Genomic DNA, 25,097 nt, shown 5'->3' with positions numbered 1-25,097 from the left:
AACTTGGATGTGAACACTGGTATTATTAAATGAAAATGTTCCTAGGGATTGTACGTCCACATTGAGATCTAGAGTAATGGAATTTAATTTTTTGAATTCTTATTTCAAAAACACTCAGGCTAGTGGTTACCTGAATATTTTTCTAGTCTAGGGGTTGGAATCATTTGGATGTTTTAAGCTTGGTTTAGTTTTCCGTTTTTTTGAAGAAAGATGTTTACAGAGAGCATGTTTCACGTTCCTCTTCTCTTGGGACAGAGGGCGAAAGAGGATGTGTTGCAGAAGGAGGTGAGGGTGAAGATTCTCAAGGACAGCATCAAGTTGCTGGCTGCCAAGGTGCCCTCTGGTGGCCAGGAGTTGACGTCGGAGCTCAATGTGGTGCTGGAGAGCTATCAGCTTCTCTGTAACAGAATTCGAGGAAAGTGCCACACACTAGAGGTATGGTATTTTTACTAGTGATATAATTCTGAGATCCAAGCTCCGAAATGTACAGGCGTTTCCATGTCTTGGGGCGGAAAACTCCATTGTCTTTTCAAATAGTGGATCGTGAAGGTAATTTTTATGGAATAGATTCTATTATATAGACTAGAAAGATATTTTTTAAAGGAGACCAAGCTTTGTCTCCATTTATCAGAAGGTTCTTTAGCAAGTAATTTAACATCTTCAAACTTTAATTTTTTTATATGTGTACCAGTGCTTTGAGATTACAAATGAGCTGCAAGGTCTTCTTCATTCTCCGGATTCCAGACCATCTTATAAGGGTCTCTCTTAGTTTGTTTTACCTGGTTGATTACAAATATATGAACTAATGTTTTTATTTTGAGTAGTGTCCTAAAGTTTAGAGTCTACATGAGGGAAAAAGAACTTATATATGTCGATATTTTGCTGCATTTTAGGTGAAATATCACTTTTCCCTTTAACCATTAAATTTAAGATGTAGATTATTCTGAAATTATTTTAATAAAATGGTACTTGTTTTCATATGTCCTTTTTTGTTGTTATTGTTATTTTAGGCATGGTCTGCCTATAACCCCAGCTGGCCTAGAGCTTGCTGTGTAGACCAGGCTGGTCTTGATCTCACAGACACCTGACTGCACTTCTCAAGTGCTTGCAATAAGGATGTGAGCCACTATGCCTGGCTTTTACATAACCTTTTTTTTTTTTTTTTTAATAGCTTGTTGAAAGATTTAAGTAACATTTCAAAGTATTATAATTTAAATCAAACTCACCCTAAAACAAGTGATTATATATTATGGCGAATCCTTAAATAATAGTGGTGACAGGCATATTTGAACTAATCTTGCTCATCTCTTGGTTATTATCTATCACCTATCTGTTATTTATCTGTCTTATTTATTTTTATTTTATTTTATGTGTATGAGTATTTGTCTGCATGAATGTAAGTATACCATGTGCATGTAGTACATACAGAGGCCAGAAGAAGGCATCAAATTCCCTGGAACTGGATTTACAGATGGTTGTGAGCCACCATATGGGGGCTGGGAACCAGACCTGGGTCCTTTGCAAGAGCAACAGGCATGCTTAACAGCCAAGCCATCTCTCCATCCCCTACTTATTTATTATTTTTGGGACAGGGTCTTCCTATGGAGCCCTGGCTAGCCTGGAACTCCTTATGTAGACCATTCTGGCCTTAAAACTTGGCACGATCCTTCTGCCTCTGCCTCCTGAATGCTGGAATTACAGGTGTGCAATACCATGCCCAGGTCTTACCTATTCGTACTGAGATAAATATGCAAACTGAGACCAGTTAGTAAGAAAGCCACTTGATTAGGGATCAGTCTGCCTCCTGGGAGTGATTCTCTGTCATCCGTTTTTCCCTGTGAAAAAGGTGCTGTGGTCTGCTGTGGTCTGCTTTTTCCCTGTGGGAATGCCGGGAGACTACAGACTTCTTTTTCCTTTCATTCTGAGTCAAAAGTCAGAAAATTGTGGCAGAGGTCTCAAATCTAAATGGTTAAGGGTGGCTTCTATATTTCTAAAGGGTTGAAAAGCACCCTTTATACCTACCCACCCACACCATAAAAGCATCTGTGACAATGCCTGGATGTTGACTCTAAAGCCTAAATTCTTTCTTTCTGGCTCATATCTGCAGAGCTATATGGGGCACAGATGAGAATGTGTCCAACTTAGTCAGGAGATCCAAAAGAGGACAGACGTGAGGCTCTGTGCTGAGTTCTTTCTCCTAACTCTGCCATTCAGATGAGTTCCTCCTACAGAACATGGGGACATAAAGTCCTAAATGCATACTTTCTAGCTTCTCCCAGCTCAGAACTCTTGGTAGTGAGGCGAGCATGTAGTGGATGTTGAACAACATGGCTCTTGTTGTGTGTGTGGTAAAATGGGGCTCTCTTCTTTCTTTTTAAATACCTGCTGTTTTATTTTTATTTTATGTGTATGAGTGTTCTGCCTGCACCCATGCATTGCAAGACTGGCAGAGGCCAGAAGAGGGCATCAGATGTCCCTCAGACTGGACTTTAGAATGGTTGTTAGTTGCTATGTGGGTGCTAGGAACTGAACCTGGGTCCTCTGGAAGAGCAGCCAGTGCACTTAACCACCGAACCATCTCTCTAGCTCCGGGGCTCTCTTCTTGTATAGATTTGTTCTTGTTAATTTTGAAGAAAAGTTGAGCAAACTACACAGAAATCTGCTTCCATCAGATAGTCCTGAATTGGAATTGGGTGTGTCCCAGGAGATTTAAATTTCTTAGGAAATTAAGAAAAACTATTTATTATTGTTATTTTATGTATATGACTATATTACCTGCATGTGTGTTAGTGTACCCGTGCCATGCAGTGCCTGAGGAGGTCAGAAGAGGTCGTTGGATTCCCCTGAAACTGGAGTTACAGACTATTGTTAGCTGCCATGTGAGTGCTGGGACTCAACCTGGGTCCTCTGCAAAAACAGCCAGTGCTCTTAGCAGCTGAGCCCCCTAGGAAAGTATTTTAAAATATTATCATCATGAATGATGTTTACCTTCTGTTTTTCTTTTTTTTTATGGTTGTACTGGGGATTGAACCCAGGGTCTCCATGTGTCAGGCAAGTGCTGTAACCATTGAACTAAAACCCCTACCTACCACTGAAAACAATGTCATAATGTTTCTATCCTGTTTATTTTCCTATTCATTATTCAGGTTTGTTTTTGACATTCAAGCAGGTTTTTGTAATTTATTTATTGGAAATGGAGCCTCTCTTCCATTTCTCTTTATCCTCTACCTTACTTGTTCTAGCTTATTAATCCAGTTTTATTTCATTTACTTGATATTTTCTCTAGCTTCACCAGTGTTGAAATTCCCACATTACTCACAAGTAATGGAGTTATTGATTGAAGAGACAACATATGAAGTGACTTCTTGGGCCGTTCTAATTCTTCCTTCATATTCTTAGGAAGTCTGGTCTTGTTGGATTGAACTGCTTCACTATTTGGATCTTGAAACCACCTGGCTGAACATGTTGGAGGAGCGTGTGAAGAGTACAGAGGCCCTGCCAGAGAGAACAGATGCTGTCAACGAAGCCCTGGAGGTTCGAACCCGGGCTCCAAGTTCCATTTTTTGTTGTTGTCGTTGTTGTTGTTGTCATAAGGACAGTTGTGTTAGGATGAGAAACAGTGCTTTGTAGACAGTGTTCCCTCTTCCTCTGTGCTTTTCAATGTAACGAATTTGTCTTTAGTGTCTTGGAGTACATACACAATGTATATGTATATACTATGTAGTACGTAGTAGATGATTGGGGACTCATTTATTTTTCATTAATTAATTAATTAATTAATTAATTAATGAGAGTTCATGCCATGGGGTGTGTGTGTGGAGATCAGAGGACAACTTGTAGAAGTTATTTCTCTTTTGCCATCCATGTGGATCCCAGGAATCGAACTCTGGTCTTCAGGTTTTGTGGCAAGCTCTGTTACCTGCTGAGCCATCTCACTGGACCCCAGGAGCCCTTTTCAGAATTAGGTTTGTGTGGCAGAGGCTATGCGAGTTCCTTTTAGACATAGTATGCTCTCTTCTAGCGGGGTTCTAGTTTATTTCACCAGTCCCTGGATAAGCGCTGCATGTTAGTTCCTAGGGCAGTGCTCTCTTGTTTCTTCCTAGTAACAAAGCATATCATCAACCGTACTTGCTGTGCCTTCTATCGTCTTCAGGTGTAAAAGGCTAAGGCAGGGTGGTGTGTGCCGTACGTAGTGAGGGAAGGGGCTCCCCAGCTGGATGGCGAGTCTGGGCTTTAACCTCCTGAGGCCAAGAATTGCCCCTCAAGCTTCTTTGTTCTGAAGTTTGTAGCCTATGAATGCATGTGATAACTTACTAAATGTTTATGAAAGGAGTTACAGTGTAACCAGGGTAGGTTTGCTTAGGAAAAAGGAGGAGATGGGTAGATGTGCTTTTGAAAAGACAGCAGGGCAGTGTGGAGATTGAATGCCTGAATGGAAGATCAGAAATAAGTGAACTATGGGAACCTAGATTCCAGGAGACAGATGCTCTCCCACTGAAAAATGGTCATTTCTCAAAGTGCTCTCACAGCTGTGCCATCCCTACATCTTAGTTCTTTTTATTGACTGGGTGCATGCAGACAAATTCAACTCTCTGTGCTCAGTTTTGTCATCTGCAAAATGGAGTAATATTTAGCCCATATGGTTAATTAGATTTATGTATATGAGTATATACATCAAATTTTAGTGTTCTGTGTATGTTTCAGAAAAATGCATACCTAATTTTGGAACTATAGTTAATAACATTTGAGATGATTTTATTTGTACCATACTGTTCTTTCAAGTTTTGTATCTTACAATGAGAATTTTTCATATAATTAATAATTATAGAAATTATTTTTGTGGGATTCTATCATCATTCTTGGTGAGTTTCTTTTAGTTTTATGAATCTGTTAATGCTGTGATGGATAATTCTGTGAATTAGTCATTTAGCTAACTTCTGATATTTATTAGATACATTTCTAGCAAATAAAATGCCATTTTATAGATATTGATATATTTTGACAGAAAATGGATTAAATTTTTTTCTGTCCCCCGCTGCAGTCTCTGGAATCTGTTTTGCGTCACCCAGCAGATAATCGCACTCAGATTCGGGAACTTGGACAGACTCTGATTGATGGTGGGATCCTGGATGACATAATCAGTGAGAAACTGGAGGCTTTTAATAGCCGCTTTGAGGACCTGAGTCACTTGGTGAGAATCAGGGGTGGGAGGTATGACGAGGTAGTTACCACAGGGAGATGACTACAAGCTCCATCTCAGATACTGGTTACCCTTGGTAACATCCAAAACTGGTTCCTATGAGTTAATGCTTTGGTGGGGGGGTTAAAGTAGGTAGTCAGCCTTAATGGTAGTGTGAGCGCTTATAAATGCTGAGTAGGAAAGAAAAGACCTAATATTTATAGATGAAAAACTTGATGATTAAAAAATCTTGTCAGGTAGAGGATATATCTCAGTGATAGAGCACTTACCTAGCATGTACAAGGCTCTGGATTCAGTTGCCAGTATCACCAAAAAAAGGTTGTCTTTGAGATTATTTGTATTTGTGAACTATGTAATCTCCCATAAGAATCATATTATGGTTTTATATAAGAATAGTAACTCCTGTTATCCTAGGGAATACTGCATCAGAATTTGACATAAACTATTTTGAAAGCTATATTGCTTGGCTCCTATCTCTGTTGTATCTCAATATATGTGTTCACTGTTCAGATCAGTAATAAGGGAGAGACAGTGTTCTTTTGTAAGAAGGCTGAGTAGAGATTAGATAGCTCAAATACATTATTAAACAACTGTTGATATTCAAACTATACGTAGCATTAAGCTTAATGCAGTATTTTTAATACATTCATCTGAAGATGTTCTCAAATTTAGAAAAAAGAAGAGGTTTATCTCTTTAGTCTCTTGATAGGCATTCTTGTTATATTTTATATTTTTACTGATAGGCATTGGTGATTCTTAAAATTGCCCTAAATTACAAATTTTTATTCTCTGTCTCATATGTCCTATGGGAGATGTTTTCATATTTGTGTTTTGTCATTTTATATATTAATAGAAAGAAGTAACAATGAGTGATTCAGCTATAGTACACAAAGGGTACTAGAAGAGTGCGTTATTATTTATTTATAAGGAAAGCTAAAGTCTTGAACCAGTGCTTTATTACAATATTCATGGCCAGAAAGTATATTCAGCTATTTATATTTGTGCTGAGCAATTACTGAGGAAATGGCTCTCCTGTGCAGGCGGAGAGCAAACAGATTTCTCTGGAAAAGCAACTCCAGGCCCTGCGTGAAGCCGACCACATGCTCCAGGTGCTACAGGAGAGCCTGGGGGAGCTCGATAAACAGCTCACCACGTATCTGACTGACAGGGTTGACGCGTTCCAACTGCCACAGGAAGCTCAGGTATTGTCTCAAAGATGAGAGACTCGAGTTCTGAGGTAGAACATGTGTGGTCTCCTCTTCAGCTGCCAGAGCCAAGAGAAAGACGGCTACTCTTTATGGGCAATCCTTGGCTCTGGACTGCACTTGTTCCTGTGTGTCTTTGACACATTTTCAACATTTGAAAATGCCAGCTTTTGGGGCTGGAGAGATGGCTCAGCGGCTAAGAACACTGGCTGTTCTTGCAGACGATCCGGGTTTGAATCCCAGCACCCACATGGCAGCTAACAACTGTCCGTAACTCCAGTTCCAGGGGATCTGACAGCCTCTTCTGTCCTCCACGGGCATTGCATGACATGTGTGCATAGTGCACTTACCTACATGCAGGCAATACACGCATATACATAAAATAAAAATAAATAAAATATTAAAAAAAAGAAAATACCAGCTTTCTTAGCTATAAAATTTGAACAATTTCTTTTGTGTAAATCAAATGCATACATTAGAAATGACAAATCAAAGACCTTAGCTTGTGCACAACACACAGTAATAACAGGTGTCAGTCTGTTATTAGTATGCATGATGCAGCTATATCAAACTTCTGTGTTGTTTCTTTATGTACTTTGTTGTTGTTCTTTAAAGACAGGGTCTTGTACTGTATATAGCCCAGGCGTGCCTGGATCTTACTATGTAGTTCAGGCTGGCCTTGAACTTGCAGCAAATCTACCTGCTTCAGCCTCCCACATGCTGGTTTTGCACGCATGAGCCACTGCACATGGTTTATTTGCGTACTTTTAAAAACACCTCATCCCTTGCTTGTTTTCATCCTCTTGGTAGAAAATCCAAGCAGAGATCTCGGCCCATGAGCTCACTCTAGAGGAGCTGAGAAGGAATCTCCGTTCCCAGCCCCCAACCTCCCCAGAGGGCAGGACGACCAGAGGAGGAAGTCAGATGGATGCACTGCAGGTAAAGACTAGGTGCTTTCTTAGCATTTTTTACATAGCGGACATGAAAAAGAAAAGGAGTAAGAGTTTATTACTTGGATGCTTTTGTTTTGTGCCATGATGGAGATCATGGGGTGGGCGTGCTGTATGTAAAGGCTCTGTCTGTGTCAGCAGAAGCAGATTGTTATCTGGTTAATGAAATGTTGAGTTTTTAATAAGATTTATTTTTAGGTTGTATGTATGTATGTATGTATGTATGTATGTATTTGTATGTGTATGCCAAGTAAGTGAAGCTGCTCACAGAGGCCAGCTGAGGGTATCAGATCCCCAGAAGCTGGCATTAGGGGCAGTTGTGAACAGTCCTATGTAGGTGCAGGGAGCTGAACTTGGGTCCTCTGGAAGAGCAGTGAATTCTCTTAACCATTGAACCATCTCTCCAGCCCCCAAGTAGTGAATTTTAAGGGTTGGGTTGAGAAGAGAGTGAGCTGGTCTAGCAGTTGGCTTTATGTAGACTGTACTTTGACTGTGGAATGTCCTGAGGAGTGATGAGGACATAACTTCACATAGTTCCCATGGGTTTGGACTTTCTGAACTTGTGATGATGGACATTTGAGTTCTAGGTTGTAGGTTCCTGAACTAGAGGGCTTTTTTTTTAAACACGTGAGAAAATTAATGACATTTTAAAAAAGGTTTCTTTTATTTTTAATTATGTGTACATATATGTGCTTGTGTGTGTATGTGCACATGTTCGCAGGTGCCCATAGAGTCCAGAAGTGTTGAAACCCTTTGAAGCTGGAGTTATAAGTAGTTGTGAGTTATTTAATGTGGCTGCTGGGAACTGAACTTGGATTTTCTGGAAGAGCAGTACATGTTCTTAACCACTGAGCCATCTCTCCAGCTCCATTAATAAAGTTTTAATTCCAAAGAAGCCCGCTGTATCCAGATTTGTATTTTTGAGACTGAGATGCTGGGCAATGCTACCCTGGCAGTTCCCTTACATGATCAGAGACTTCCCTAATTCCCTTAGGTTTTCCTCTTCCTGTGCCCTGTCTTCATGACTACTCTGTTTCATCGTTCTTTTTAGTAGCATGTGAGATTACAAGTTGCTTATTCTCATTCTGCAAACAGAGGAAACTTCGAGAGGTATCCACAAAATTCCAGCTGTTTCAGAAGCCTGCAAATTTCGAGCAGCGCATGCTTGACTGCAAACGTGTCCTGGATGGAGTGAAAGCTGAGCTGCATGTCCTGGATGTGAAGGATGTTGAGCCTGAAGTCATCCAGACCCACTTGGACAAGTGCATGGTGAGGCTGTTGGGCAGCGCACGTGACTAGTGTGTTTCCTGGCGGCTCTTATGATTTAGTCTAGAGCTTCTGTTCATAGCTGTTAGTTCAGGGTTTGCTATGTGCAGGGATTGGTGATGGAGAACATGTAAAAATAAGAAATGTAGTCCTCCTGAGGAAATTAGAAGACATAAGAGAAATAAGAGGAAGTAAAACCAATGATTTCAGTCTACACAAGTAAGGGAATGGGATTAAGCATATAAACAGCGTTATTAACTAATAAAGAAGGGGCTGGAGAAATGGCTCAGCTGTTAAGAACACTGACTTTTCTTGCAGAAGATCCGGGTTTGAATCTCAGCACCCACATGGCAGCTAACAACTGTCCATAACTCCAGTCCCAGGGATCCAACAGCCTCTTCTGTCCTCCGTGGGCATTGCACGACACAGGTGTACTTACCTACATGCAGGCAATACAGGCATACACATAAAATAAAAATAAATAAATAAAAATATTTAAAAAATAAAGAAGCATCAGAATCACCACCTGAAGGTGAAAAGGCCTCATGGAGATGGAACTGATAAAGCCATGTCTTCAACAATAATTTTGAAGTCACTAAAAGTATCATACCTAGGTATCCCTATGAGTTCTAGGCCAGCCTGGTCTATGTAGTGAGTTCTGGGCTAGCCAGGACTATATAATGAGACCCTGTCACACATACACACACACAAACAATAAACAGACAAAGAGAAGTACCATAGTTACAGTGGGTTATCAGGAATAGTGAAGAAAAAAAATATTCTTTGCTAGGAAAATAAAGCTTGAATCAGAATTTAAACCTAAGACAAGAAAAGAAGAAATGATATATAAGGCCTTATTACTATTTCATTCTTTTAAAAAATATTTTTATTGATTCTTTGAGAATTTCATACAGTGTATTTGATCATATTCAAAGCCCCTCCCCCCATCTCACCCTACCCTTCTACCCCCCAATTTCCTGTTTTGTATTATAATTTTTCTTTTTTTTTTTTTTAAAGGCCTATTGAGTCTAATTTGTGTTCCCTAAATGTCCTTGGGTGTGTGTGGGTCCAGTCTCCTCGAGTCTGTCAACCTGCCCTGCATCACAGCCTTAAAGAACACTGACTCTCTCTCTTCCAGCATCTATCAATTGCTAACGATCCTTAGCTAGGACTGGGACTTCTGGCTGACCTCCTGACCCTTGCTTGGTTTTGTCTCTCTGGACTTGCACAGGTCTTACACATGCTGTCCCCAAGCACTGTGTGTTCATAGGACAGTTGCACACATGAACCATTTCATTTTTACATTATCATTCAGTTGAATAGAAAATTTAAAAGAATGTGGGTAGGAGGATGTGGTCTTACCTTTGAGAGAAGTCTGGGAAAGAGATATTTATGCTTTTGGAAACTGCAGTCTCCACACGTCTACTTCTTACATGGGTGGAAGAGCTCACAGGAAACATTTGAATCACATGTGCATATATTGTAAGCCTTGATTTTCTTATTGGGATGAACTGGCAGAGAAAACCATCACTACCCTTGACCTCACAGAAGCTGGCTCCGTGTTCCATGATGTGGCAGTGTGAGTAGGATGCTGATGTGCGGACAAGCTGCCTCCACAGGGTTTGGGGGTTTAAGGTGACAGAGACGAAGACAGCTCTGAATTTGACCCAGTGAACTCCAATTTCGTAGAATTATATTCATCTTGATACCTTAGGGTTTTACATCTATTTTCAATATGTAAATAATACTCTACAACAGTAGAGTTGCTATTTCAGAAAAATAGAAGTAGATGTTAGCAATTCCACATTCCATCAGGCCTAGGCTACCTGGGCCTGCCCTTTTCTAGCCATGGTGTTCTACTTTTTTAAAAGATGTATTTATTTATTATTTTTTATGTGTATGCTTATTTTGCCTACATGTATGTAGGTGCACCATTGTGTGTGCCTGGTGTCTTTGGAGGTGAGGAAGAGGGTGTTGGATTCCCTGGAACTGGAGTTACATTTGGTTGTGAGCTACCATGTGAATTCTGGGAAATACACTCAGGTCCTCTGCAAGAGCAGCAAGTGCTATTAACCATGGAGCCAGTTGAACCAATGGCTTTGCACATAGTAAGCATGTGCTTTACCACTTAGCTGGACCACGAGCCCCAAAACATAACTATACAAAAAAAATTCCAGCTTTAACCCTAACATATCCTCCATTCAAGAAGAAATATTTATGGTATATTATCAAGGATTTCCACCACATTTAATATACGTCTTAGTTATTTTAAACAAATACACTCTATTAATGTTCTTAAGTGATTTGAAGAAGTATTGCAACCTCAATTTCATTTGACTCAGCCTTCAAGCCACATTGGAAAAAGATGATGCTTTTTGATCTCCACAGCTGAGTATTTGCTTTCCAAATATGTAAAAGATATGCTCCAGGATGATTCTAGTTGATTGCTTTTTAAAAATTATTGCAATGTGAAATCTGTCCCCCCCCCTTTTTTTTTAAGAAACTGTACAAAACTTTGAGTGAAGTCAAACTTGAGGTTGAGACTGTCATCAAAACGGGAAGGCACATTGTCCAGAAGCAGCAAACGGACAACCCGAAGGGAATGGATGAGCAGCTGACATCCCTCAAGGTTCTCTACAATGACCTGGGTGCACAGGTGTGGAGGACAGCACCATGTTCTCTCTCTCTCTCTCTCTCTCTCTCTCTCTCTCTCTCTCATTTTTAGTTTCCTTAAATGTGTGTTACTAATATGATGACTAAAAGTCATATAGAAATGTATTTTTAATATTTAATCTAGAACAATATTTCTATTTTCCATGGCTAGTGACTTTTCACAAATTATTCTAAGGAAACTCTACAAAGTTATTGACTCTGTACAAACTCAGCATATTGGTCTTTGGATTTCTGAGAAGTGTTAGCATATCCTGACTTAAGTGGTAGGAAGTTCTTATTAATCTACTAAGACTTTAAAATTCTCACTGGACATTTTAGTGAATGCATGTGAGAATTGTTAGGCCATGTTCTGTGAGGGACAGACTGAAAGGATCCAACAGGAAAATAGTTTTCTGTCTTTCGACATTTTTTCCTGAAATTCAGAAGCCAGAAAACATGTGGAAGTGAAAATTTCTGCCACTATTGAAAAACTGTTGGTTGGTGTTTTAGATCCTTCTTCCTTGCTTAAACATCAGACTCAGTCATGAGTGAGGAAAGCTTTGGGTAGGAAGTGCTGATCTGAAGGGTGGGTCAGAGTAACTTTGGTGAAAGTAGGGGAGGGGTTTGGAGGCTTATGAAGCACTATGTGCAAAGGCCCTGTGGCAGGAGAAAGTGGAGAGGGAGAGAGAATGAACTCTGTGTGTGTGTGTGTGTATGTGTGTGTGTGTCTAGGCCAGTGGAGGATGTTGGGTGTTCTGCTTTATCACTCTCTGATTTTTTCCTTTGAGACAGGGTCTCTCTCTAAACTTGGAGTTAGACTGGTAGCCAAAAAGCTCCAGAGATCATCCTGTCTTCACCCTCTACACTGCTGGGCTACAGGCAGGTGCAAAGATGCCAGTTTTTTGCATGGCTGTTGGGATTGATCTAAGGTCTTCATGGTTACACAGCAAGAGCTCTTACCCACTGAGCCATCTCTCTGGCTCTCAGATCACTTTTTAAAGAGGTCATTCATTACAGTTTAGAAACTGAATTGGAGAGATACAGGAGTGACTGTGAGGAGAGCAGCTGGGAAGTCCTTGTACTGTTAGTAAAAGGTGATAGTGGCGTGAGTAAGGGAGACAGTGGAGATGGAGTGGGTTGGCTTCAGACCTGTGTAGGAAGTGATATCAACTAGTGTTTAGTGATGCATTAGCTATAGTGGCAGAGGAGGAGGAAGAGATGCAGGATGACCTTGGAATTTTAGGCTTGACTTTTTTTTTTTTGTCTTTTTGAGACAGGGTCTCCCTGTAGCCCCAGCTGGCCTGGAACTTACTATGTAGACTGCGCTGGCCTGGAATTCACAGAGATCCACCTGCCTCTGCCTCCTGAGTGCTGGGATTAAAGGCGTGTGCCACTCCGCCCAGCTAAGCTTGACTTTTGTGAATGACCTTGGTGCCAAACATTGGGATGCTGAGTACTAAAAGGAAAGGTGGATACATGTAGAAACCATTAGCCTGTTTTTGACATGTTGATATTTAAAAATCCTTTGAGAGAGATGTGAGGTACTCACACAGGCACTCAGATCTGGAGAAGACCTCTGTGCTGAAGAGGTAGATTTTATGAATCACCTATCTAGAGGTGGTAAAGTTTTTAGGAATAATGAGATTTCCTAGGGAGAAAATATGGGAGAAAGATGGGGCCATTACCCAAGTGTTATGAATTAGCAGAAGAGCTTGCTAAAGAAAATGGGGCTGGAGAGATGACTCAGTGGTTAAGAACACTGGTTGTTCTTGCAGAAGACCCGGGTTCGATTCCCAGCATCCACATGGCAGCTAACAACTGTCTATAACTCCAGTTCCAGGGGATCTGACAGCCTCTTCTGTCCTCCGTGTGCATTGCACGACACGGGTGCACTTACCTACATGCAGGCAATACATGCATACACATAAAATAAAAATAATAAAATATTTTTTAAAAAAGAAACTGTAAGATAAGTTAACAAATATAACAGTAGAAGACTAGATCTGGACCGCTTGGGAAGGTCATATTTCAAGGATGAGGAGAGTCTCTGGTTTTGTGTAGGGTTGGCAGTTAAATATTAGGATCCATTGGATCTGTTGCAATTGGGGTAATTATTAAACTTAGCAGGGGTCATTACTGTGGAATAGTGAGAAGGCTGAAGGGATGTGTGAGAGGAAAGGAATAAGCACTGTATGAAAATAACTTTGAGAGGGACTGGAGTTTGTAAAGGCGAATTTCTGGGGACTGGAGAGAGGTGGCTCACTGGTTAAGAGCACTAGCTGCCCTTGCAGAGGACCTGGGTTTGATTCCCAGTGCCCACATGGTGGCTAACAGCTATCTGTAACTCCAGATCCAGGGGAATCCAGTGTTCTCTTCTGACTTCTATGGGCACTGCACCATATGGCTGCCCTTACCTACATGCAGGCAGTGCACTCATACACATAAAATGCAAATAAATAAATAAATAAATAAATAAATAAATAAATAAATAAAATATTTAAGAAAATAGCTTTGAGAATTGTATGGGAAAAGTAGAGAGTCTTCAGGGAAGGCAGGGTCCAGAAAGGGATTTGTGTGTGTGTGTGTGTGTGTGTGTGTGTGTGTGTGTGTGTGTGTGTGTGACATAAGTGTGTTTTAAAACTGATAAAATTGATTCCTGAGAAACAATGGTTGTATATCTAAGAGAAAGAAGGAATAAATAATTAGGGAAAAGATTTACAAATGATGTGGCACAATTCAATATGTAGATACTCTTAAAATTTATTGATTGGATTAGTTAAACTGTGAATTATTTTCTTCTTGATATACAAATTTTTGCATTAAGTTTTATGAGGACTGGGAAGCTGCCTAGGCATGTCAGATAGGCACCAATTGAATACGTAATATATTTTAATAATAATTCAAGTGTTTATCTCCTAATGTTTGCATTGAGGGGCTACTAATTGAGTGTCATGAGTTTTAACTGAACTCCATGGAAAAATAGTTCACTTTTAAGAAAGAATTTAGTAATAATCATTCAGGCATAAAAAGAGTGAAATTGAACCAAAAGGGGTGAGAAAAATGAAGTGTAATCCCTGTTGCTATGAACAAAATTTCATCTCTAAGGAAATATCATCCCATGTATGACACATCACCCTTCTACCTTCTGTTAACTGTACACAAAACAAGATATGTCAATTTATTTGTTGTATAGTGATACCTTTAAGGTAGTGATCTCTCAGCCTTATATTTCAGGCGATGGCTCTGATTTGAGAATTCCATCATGTCACATACGGGGTTAGATCTGTTAAATTAATGGCGTTGCCAACTTTGTTTGAACTTAACCTCCTTCAGTCTGATTTTCTTGTATATGGAATGTGGGAGGAATACAGCCATCTCAGAGGCTGCTGTGACTTTCATTGCATAACACATTCAAGATTCATCACAATATGCAGTCTACATTAAGAGACCAATGAGGGGCTGGAGATGTAACTCAGCTGTTACAGTGCTTGCCTGGCATGCATGAAACTCTGGGTTCAGTCTTCAGTGCCACATAAAGCAGACATGGTGACACTTGGGGATAATTCTAATACTTAAGAGATGGAGAAGGAAGGACTAGAAACTCAAGGTCATCTTCAACCACACAGAGAGTTTGAGACTAGCTTGGGATATGTGAGTCCCATCTACAAAACAAAACCCTATACAAACAAACAAACAAAACAGGAGGCTGATGTTAGTTCAGTTCATTTTGCTTTCTTCAGTAGGAAGAACAAAGATTCACAGTGCATAGTCACATTTTTTAAGTCACATGGTTAGTAATAAAAATGTAATTGGGAAAATGGTGTTTCCCCCCCTCAGATGGCTATTATAGTGTGTGTTTTAAATGGAGCCCTTCACTGAGAGGATTGTAAGCCATTTTCTCTTAAACATTATGATACATGTTTTAATGTTTCTTTAGCCCTTTCTGTAAACATTCCCCTTGTTTAATACTTACAATGGTCTTAGAGGGCTCTGGTCCCTCAGCAGCAAACAGTGGTTCACTTAGACTTGCATAGCCCAGGGTTTTCTGAAACTCGGTCAGGATCCAGGTGATACTGATGTGATCGACCCGAAGGTTACAAAGGTCTTGGGGGTTGAATATGAATCAGTGTGCGTCTTCTGTAGATTTGTTCCCATTCAAGCTCTTCGTGGTTTTAACCACCATCCTTTGACCTCCTCTTGTTCAGGTGACAGAAGGAAAACAGGACCTTGAAAGAGCCTCTCAGCTGTCCCGGAAGATGAAGAAAGAGGCTGCCATCCTCGCTGAATGGCTTTCTGCCACAGAAGCAGAGTTGGTGCAGAAGTCCACATCAGAGGGCGTGCTGGGGGACCTGGACATGGAAATCTCCTGGGCTAAAGTGAGAGGCAGTTCAGATGGACTGCTGGTGTCATGCCAGTGAAACCTGCGGCATTTGTTTGGGACAATCTGGGTGGATGCAGCTTCCCTCCATTTCACATTAAGTGTAGCTGCTCCTTTTCACAATTACTTCTTTTCCCCGTTTCTCTGTCCTAAAAAGAACTTTTAAAAAAAATGGTGGATTTGTTTGTTTTGTTTTGTTTTCAGATAAGATTTCTTTCAGTATCCCAGACTGGCTTTGACCTCACTATGTAGCCCAGGCTGGTTTCAAATTTGTCACAAGCCTCCTGCCCAGGCTTCCCAAATGCTGGGATTATTGGGCATGTAGCATTCAGTTATACAACCAGCCTTAATATTTTTTTTGTAAGTTAAAAATGTATTTATGATGATGATGTGTATGTGAGTGTGACTGTGTGAGTGTGACTATAGGCTCACACATGGCATGATCCTGATCCAGGTCAGAGGACAACTTAGTTGTACGAGTTGGTTCCCTCTTTCCACATTTATGTGGTTTATGGGCATCGAACTTGGGTTGCCTGGTTTGTACAGCAACCACCTTTACCTGCTGAGCCATGTTGCTAGCCCCCAGGTATAGCCCAGGCTGGCCTCAAACTTGTTGATCTTCCTGCCTCCACCTTTTCAACGTATCCTATCAGCATGTACCACCACAGTCATCTTAAATCTTTATTTACATCATAGGTCTCATTTTTCCACTGAATTCTTGATTTTTTAAATATTTACAAACACTATGTGTATCCAAATTTTAGTTTTATATATTTTTATTACCATATTAATATATGCCTTTTCTTGCTTTTTAAAAAATTGTTTTTATATTATGTAAAAGAGTATATTTCCTGTGTGTGTGTAAGTGCACCTGTGTCATGCAATGCCCACAGAGATCAGAAGAGGGCATTGTATCTCCTGGAACTGGAGTTATGGACAGTTGTTAGTCACCATGTGGGTGCTGGGAATCGAACCCAGGTCCTCTGCAAGAGTCGCCAGTGCTCTTAACCACTGAGCCATCTCTCTAGCCCCACCTTTTCTCTTTTGTACTAATTGCTTTTATGTAGCATGTAGGTTACATTGAATTTTGTATATTAATATTTGATCATCCATCTTCTATGCTCATATAAGTTCCATTTATTTTTGTTTTAAATATTATCCTTTTTTATAGACAGACTTTAATATTGATAAGTTTGTCTCTCGTGGAATTACATACTCTTGAATTTCCACTGAAGCCTATTACCAGTGTGAAGTAGTGAGGATGGAATATACAGAAGACATAGCACATTCTCTTCAGTGGAGTAAAATGAACCTCAGTGTGGAACATAACTGCCCAGTCAATGCTGCATTTCAGGTCTAAGGAACATAATATTTCACAACATTTCAGTGTTTCTGCACTTACATATTATGTGCAATATGTATTTTTAATTAATTTTAATGTGTGTGTGTTGTGTTGTTGTGTGTTGTGTATTGTGTATGTATGTATGTGCACAACTTGTATGCAATGCCTGCAGAGGCCAGAAGAGGGGATGCGATTCCCTGGAAACTGGAGGCAGTTGTGAGCTGCCTGATGTGGGTGCTAGGAACCAAACCCAGGTCCTCTGCACAGCAGTCAGTGCTCTTAACCAGTGAGCCATCTCTCCAGTCCCTGTGCAGTATTTTTAATTAAAGTTTAAATGGTATTTTTATTTGTGAACTTCAATAAGATTTTTATTTTCCAACTTAAATATGATTATTTTCAATGCATTTTATTATAAAATCCGTTAGGATTCTATATCTTTTATTTAAACTTAATTGCTTGTCCAGTTGTTTCTTATGGTTCTTAGAGCCAGTTCTAGTCAGTCAGTACATAACTACTGGAGGAGTGCAGAGTCTTAACTTCAGAGAACATGGCTATATGCTTTCCCCTACCCTGCCTTGGGTATAGAAGAAGACATGCAGGAAATATCTTAGTGCCTTCATGCATGTATCAGTAGTAACCCTTGATCCACTTGTGGGTCTGCCATTTGAATGCTTTCCAAAGTGTGACTTCAACAATGTTCACATGTGAACTTGAGTTCCTTGAAATTATTGGCTCAATGCTGGCTTAGAAAGGTGTAAAAGGTTAAAGAGATGGAATGTGCAGACCAAAGCTGGTTCTCCTCACTTACTTAAGATGTCATGCATGTATCAGTAGTAACCCTTGATCCACTTGTGGGTCTGCCATTTGAATGCTTTCCAAAGTGTGACTTCAACAATGTTCACATGTGAACTTGAGTTCCTTGAAATTATTGGCTCAATGCTGGCTTAGAAAGGTGTAAAAGGTTAAAGAGATGGAATGTGCAGACCAAAGCTGGTTCTCCTCACTTACTTAAGATGTAGTATTTTTCTTTTTTTTTTTTTTGAGACAAGGTCTTCCTGTAGTCCCAGCTGGCCCGGAACTTGCTATGTAGACCAGGCTAGCCTCAATCTCATAGTGATCTGCCTGCCTCTGCCTCCCAAGTTTTGGGGCTAGAGGTGTGCACCACCATGCCCACTACAGTATTTTTTTTTTTTTTTTGCAATATCAGCACAACAGATTATATGTTGTTACCCTACTGAATTTCCTACATCCTTCCATATTTGCTTAGGTGAGCATTTTCATTTTTATTAGGCTCCCGAGTGGTCTCTTTATGGTAGTAAGTTGAAGAGTTTCTTAAACCTTCACATATTGCAAATTATCTGGGACATTATAGACTGTTGCATTGGGGAAGAAAGTTTAGAAAAAATAGGATTAGGTAAATTGTAGAATATTCTGAAAGTCAAATGGGTCTTGGTGTTTTTATTTTCTAGAATATTCTGAAGGATCTGGAAAAGAGAAAAGCTGACTTAAATGTCATCACAGAGAGCAGTGCTTCTCTCCAACATCTGGTCTCGGGCAGTGAGTCTGTTTTAGAAGAGAAGCTGTGTGTCCTCAATGCTGGGTGGAGCCGAGTTCGTACCTGGACAGAGGATTGGTGCAATACCTTGCTGGTATGTTGCCAGAAAAATGGAATTATTTTTAAGGAGATAAGGCTTTCATTAGAATTCTAAGTCCTGTTTCCTATGTGTCCAGTTAAGTTTTGCTTGTGAATTAATTTCATTAGGGTATGTTTTATTTTTCTGTTGAAAAGGTAACAAGTAGAAAAAAATTATAGCTCCGTGAAAGTAAAATAAATGTTCATGTTAAACGTAGAAACAATATTACTTATTTTTTAATAAATACTTTATTTGCTTCATTTTCATGATATCACATAGTATTGAATTTTCATAGAAATATAAGCTATGCATACACATGCTAATATGTGTGTGGATGGATAGATAGGCAGATAGATGATAGATAGACTGCAGAAAATGATGGTACATGCACAATTTTTGGCCACTACCTCAGTGGAAGTTATTTTAAACCTCAGTTCTTCAGTTTCCTCATTTGTAAAATAAACATCATTATAATTTCTACCTTGTACAATTCTGTGACTTAAAGCATATAATAGTCTTCTATAACAATGTGTTAAACACCCATTGTGTTAAACAACCATTTTAAATATTTTTGTGACTATGCTCACTGTCAAACATTATATATATGTTAATCATTGACTTTGCCATTACATTGCCAAGTATTCATGGACATCTGACCACTGAATTTTCATAGTGTTTACTGACGCTCTTCTAATGATCAGCGTATGGTAATCCTGATCTCCAAAGTGAGAGTTATCACTGATAAATTACTATTTCATTCTAACATACCTGATAAGACTTTTACCGAACTCATAGAATTCCTAGGTAATGGGTAGAGACAGAAAAAAGCGCTTTTATTCAAATCAGGATATATAGGGCACAGAAGGTCATAGGCTTAGGTCTTGATCTGATATTTATTTTCTAGTTTATTATGCCCACAACTTTAAGTAAATTTTGTAATGTTACAACATATCAAAGGAAAGGTACTTAACGGAACCCGAACATGGAGATACACACATAATCTTAGCACTTAGCCTAAGACAGGGCTATCTGGATACCCAGGCTAACCTGCATAGTGAGTCCCTGTTTCAAACAAACCCTAAACAGGCATACAAATACCCTCTGAAATTCAGGCCTTGTGGCACAGACTTGTAATCCCAACAATTTGGGAGGCTGAGGCAGGAGGATCACACGTTCAAGGCTTGCCTGGGCTGCAGAATGAATTCAGGGCCAGCCCAAGCAACTTAGTAAGACTGTGCCTCAAATTAAAAAGTGAAAAGAGGGCTAGGGCTATATACTTAGTGGTATAGTGTTTGCCTGGCATTTATGATACCCTAGGTTTAATCTCCAGTATTTTTTTTTTTTAAGCCCTCCTAAAGCCTCCAAACCCCAAACCAGCCAACCAGCCAAATAGGATGACACTGATCATGAAAGAGGATCTTGTCTCATAGAATATGTTCTGACAGGCAGAATCATAGGCAATTCACGTTTTCATTATTCCTTTACATTATTATTTACTAAATTATGATAAATGAGTTTAGAAAGTATTGACTGAGGGGTGTGTGTGTGTGTGTGTGTGTGTGTGTGTGTGTGTGTATGTATGTAATGAAAATAGAAAGGAGCTGGGGGCTGGAGAGATGGCTCAGCGGTTAAGAACACTGACTGTTCTTGCAGAAGACCTGGGTTTGAATCCTAGCACCCACATGGCAGCTGACACTGTCCGTAATTCCAGTTCCAGGGGCTCCAACAGCCCTTTTCTGTCCTCCATGGGCATTGCATGACACAGGTGCACTTACATACATGTAGGCAATATACACATACACATAAAATAAAAATAATAAGGTATTTTAAAAAAAGGAACTAGAAAGGAGCTGTGAGGGGGAGAAGATCTAAGGGGAAGGAACGCAAGAGAGGTAACAAAATGGATGTGACATGAAAGCTGAAGGGGAGACTGTTTGGGGAGAGGAAGGGGACCAACAAGAAGTGGGGGAGGGAGGGGGGAAGGATAAATAGGAACAAAGCATGTGTGTATGAAAATGTCACAGTAAAACACAGTACTTTGTGTGGTAACTAAAAATAAGCTAAAAATATGATGGAAGGAGACAGATGAAGTTGGTTGTAATAGAAAAAAACGAATGAGACAAACTTGAAATGCAGTTGAAAAGGAAACTTTTGTCTTTTGTTTTATTTCCTCTGTCTATTGGGTGGAAGTATAAATCAAGTAAGTTTAAAAAGTGCATAGCCAAACCTGTGCATTTTTTAGGAAAGGGTTCTTCAGCACAGAAGTGCACCGCAGCAAGGTGGAGCCCCCTTCAAGAGTGACATGCAATGTGCTCTTTGGAGGCCTTTTAACCCTCTTCTAAGATGATCTTCTTAAGTATTTCGTATCATTGTGTCAGCATTCTGTTCATTCCTTTCTAGAACCATCAGAACCAACTGGAGATATTTGATGGACATGTTGCTCACATCAGTACCTGGCTTTATCAAGCCGAAGCACTATTGGATGAGATTGAAAAAAAGCCAGCGAGTAAACAGGAAGAAATTGTGAAGGTAGCCAACTGGAACTGGAGGGGGGTGTTTTGCTGGGGTCGTTCCCTCCCGCAGTGTGCTGAGTTCCTTATGTGCAGGTCTGTCATGCGTTGATTTAGTAACATTTATTTTGGTTGGGGAAATTGAGATCTCCCATGAATTTTCTATGAGGGGTGCTTCCTCTAACTGATGGTGGTAAAATCTCTTGCTAGGAATCCCAGATACTTATTTATGTATTTATTTATTTATAATTTTAAATTATTTTTATTTCATGTATTTTGCCTGTGTGTATGTAAGTGCACCCATGTCGTGCAATGCCTGTGGAGGCCAGAAGAGGGCATTGGATCCCCCTGGAACTGGAGTTAGGGACAGTTGTTAGCTGCCATATGGGTGCTGGAAATCGACCTCAGTGGCCAGTGTTCTTAACTGCTGAATCATCTCTCCAGCCCCCAGATATTTATTTAAACTATTTTTAATTCTGAATATAAGCATCGTGACCATGTTTGATTTTGATTTTTCCTTTCCACAATTAGCGTTTATTGTTTGAGCTGGATGATGCCAGCCTCCAGGTTGAGAATGTTCGTGAACAAGCCTTGGTTTTGCTGAACGCTCGTGGAAGTGCGGGCAGGGAGCTTGTAGAGCCGAAATTAGCAGAGCTGAACAGAAACTTTGAAAAGGTGTCTCAACACATCAAAAGTGCCCAAGTAAGTACTTACATTTTTATAGAAGATGATTTTCCCATGGATATGCCTGTAAATGATAGATAATATAGCACATAACATGTTACTTTTTAAATTAAAATGGATTTGAGCCACTTTTTTCATATTAATTGAATTTTTGCAAATTCATGTAATTTTTAAAATCATATTTAGAGTCCCTCGCCTATCTGCATCCCCAAAACCCCGTCTGATTTCATGTGCCTCTGTTTTATATATATATATTTAGTTATATCTAGTCAGACGTGTGCCCCCAAATGCCCTTCACTGTGACTCTATCCACTGGAGCCTGGTCAATCTGTCCTGCAACACACCCGTAAATAAACTGACTCACCCTCTCCCAGTAGCCACCAGTTACCAGTACTTCCTCAGCTAGGGCTGGGGCCTCCTCCTCACCTCTCCACTTACGTGCTTGGGATTCTGTCTGACTTGAGATTACATGGGTCTTGTGCATGCTGTCACCATTGCTGTGAGTTCATATGGATAACTGCCCAGCTGTCTGGAAAACTCGTGTTTCCTCGTGATCATCTGTCACCTCATGTTCTTACAATCTTTTTGAACCCTCTTCCATGATAATCCCTGAGCATTAGGAGGCAGAGGTTTGAACTAGCTGTCCTATTCAGGGATATATGCTCTGCTGCTTCTTGTCCTCTGCACGTTGGCCAGTTGTGGGTCTCTGTGTTAATCACTGTCTCTGCAGGAGGAAGCTTCTCTGGTGAGAATGAAAAGATGTATTAATTTATGGGTATGACAATAAGTCATTAGGAGTCAGTTTAATACAATGTCCCCTTAGCAGAATAATTATAGTAAGCTCTCCCCTATGGCCTGTGACCTGTCTAGCCACAGGTTCCTAGGCTTGATAATCCATGTCAGGTATGGGCACCATCTTGTGAGACAGACATTAAATCCAATCAAAAAGTGGTTGCTTACTCCCATAAAGCCCCATGCCAGGAATGGACTCTCTTTTGAAGCTCTTGGCCAGGGGTCCCATAGACTCTCGAACAATACTGGCTATTGCCCCTGCTCTTGTTTATCCACCAGAACTTTACAGTGTAACCCTATTGCTGAAGATACTACATATATGAGTGTAGAACAAACAAGGAGAAATCAAACTGGTATGGACCTTAAAGCTTCATCTACTCTGGCTAGTTTTCATAGTCCTGGAAAGTGCTATGCATGCTACCTGAAGAGAAAAATAATCATCAGTCTTGCCCAGCTGTGAATCCTATGAGCTATAACAACCGGCCTGGCAGGATATGCTCACTGGTGAAATAGTGGCACCAATGTTAATGGAGTAATATTATGATTATTCATTTATAGATCAAATAAAATGTTACTGTGGTGGAAAAATGCAGTTGGGAAAGATGTCTGCGAAATTATGTAACTAGCTCTCAAGCTAGTATGACTATCATATCCCTGATACTTTAAATATATGTGTCCATATTAAATGCACTTGTTTTGTATGTGTGTGTGTTTTAAATGTTGTCAGATTTTTAAAAGTTATATAAGTACATTACAATTTAGTTTCTAGAGAGATGTGTTTCTTGATTTAATAACTTCAAAAAATAGCTTTATTAATTAAAATGAAGAAAATAAACAAGTTTTTTCTTTGCAAAAAGATGTTTATAATACAATGATTCTTTTTCGAACTCTCTCTATATCTTTGCCCTTCTTTCTCTTTTCATCCTTACTTTATGACGGAAGGAAGTGAAACATCTTACTGTGGAATTTTCAAGGCCTGGCACACAGTAGGTGCATCGATAAATGTCAAGTAAAAAAGATGGAAACATTTTGATCATAAAAGATGTTTATAGTACAATGATTCTTTTTTGAACTCTCTCTATATCTTTCCCCTTCTTTCTCTTTTCATCCTTATTTTATGACGGAAGAAAGTGAAACATCTTACTGTGGAGTTTTCAAGGCCTGGCACACAGTAGGCGCATCAGTAAATGTCAAGTAAAAAAGATGGAAACATTTTGATCATTTAGAAAGACAAGACATCACTAATGCCAGTTATTCAATTCAGTTCATCTTGAGGAATCACAGGTTCCTGAGTGTTTAAGGATCTCAACTGTGCCCAAAAGATGCCTTTCCAAAAAAACCCCTTTTTAGTTAATTTAACTTTTTGAGAATTGTATATTGAATTTAACAAAGAGGAAAAGATTTTTTTGTTTGTTTGCGTACAGGAAAAGAGTTATTATCTAACCTTGCTTTGTCAGGTATGGTGGTCCAAATTTTCTTTCTATACCTAGGAACATATTGAGAGTATTGATGACTTTAAGAAAACAAGCACACATAGTAAAACCTTACTTTAGTTTTTGTCTTCCTTAACCTTGACTTTATGTCCTTACTTTCTCACTTCAGTTCATTTCATTCATTTTGGTAGATTCATAGGAGACTTTTATTGACTTAAAAAATAATGGATGGGGAGGTGGTAAGAGAAAGAACAATGAAATAAAAATGAACATCATCCCACCTAAAATCTTTACACATATTTTCTCATGCATATCTGTTTCTATTTATAGATAACTGACACTAAGTTATGAAAATTTTTATGGCATTTTGTGTATGCGCCTTTGAAATGGATTTTAGTGATAGTATTCTATTATTTGGTCCATTATATTTTCATAAGTTAATTCTATTAATGCTGAGCATTTATGATATTGTATTTATTAAAATGATCTTATGTGTGTCTACTGGCTTATATACTACTATACTACTAGTATCAATTTTTAGAATTTTTTGAAATTGTTGCACAAATTGTACAAAGGCTGTTACATAGATTTTCTGCATCAGCCAATAGAAAACTGTGTAGTTTATACTTCTATTGACGAGATGCGAGAGTGTGTTTCCTCATTCTCAGCTAATGCTGGATGTTATTTCTCACTTTTAATTTTATTAGAATTATTATCCTGACTTTCAGTTTCCCAAGCATGAAGTTTTTCTGTATAGACATATGAAAATGTTTGCATTTAGAAATACTGTCTTTGAGGATTTGGTATCAAAATTTCAAGGGGAATTCTTCTAGGGGGACATGTCCAGGAGGCCTTCTTTGGGGTGTTCTTGCACTGACTGGGGGTGGCATCTTTCCTTCCATGACTGTGGTGGGGTGGCTTTGGATCATGGCCTTGTTTCCTGTAGGGTTCACATGCAACCTTCGAGCCTGCCATACCACACTCCAAGCAACCACAGTAAAATGTGCATACCTTACATTCTGGTTTAAGGTTGAAAAACAAATACTTTTTA

The 25,097-nt window shown here is 39.5% G+C and overlaps 1 protein-coding gene across 1 annotated transcript in view; it reads left to right on the top strand.

The window, feature by feature from the left end:
- Utrn (utrophin) overlaps positions 1 to 25,097 on the top strand; it is a gene marked incomplete in the record, with an annotated part of 557,450 nt that overhangs the window by 195,098 nt on the left and 337,255 nt on the right. The window contains 11 exon segments of the mRNA XM_029561956.1: positions 256 to 435; positions 3,400 to 3,534; positions 5,042 to 5,191; positions 6,241 to 6,402; positions 7,216 to 7,344; positions 8,451 to 8,624; positions 11,122 to 11,277; positions 15,479 to 15,649; positions 18,463 to 18,642; positions 21,028 to 21,156; positions 21,669 to 21,839. Coding sequence (XP_029417816.1) covers positions 256 to 435; positions 3,400 to 3,534; positions 5,042 to 5,191; positions 6,241 to 6,402; positions 7,216 to 7,344; positions 8,451 to 8,624; positions 11,122 to 11,277; positions 15,479 to 15,649; positions 18,463 to 18,642; positions 21,028 to 21,156; positions 21,669 to 21,839 — 1,737 coding nt within the window.

Source organism: Nannospalax galili, unplaced genomic scaffold (genome assembly GCF_000622305.1).
Source record: "Nannospalax galili isolate Female #2095 unplaced genomic scaffold, S.galili_v1.0 scaffold154, whole genome shotgun sequence".
Taxonomy (NCBI): Eukaryota; Metazoa; Chordata; class Mammalia; order Rodentia; family Spalacidae; genus Nannospalax; species Nannospalax galili.
Note: the sequence above shows the minus strand (reverse complement) of the source record. Positions and strands in the feature narration are given on the sequence as shown.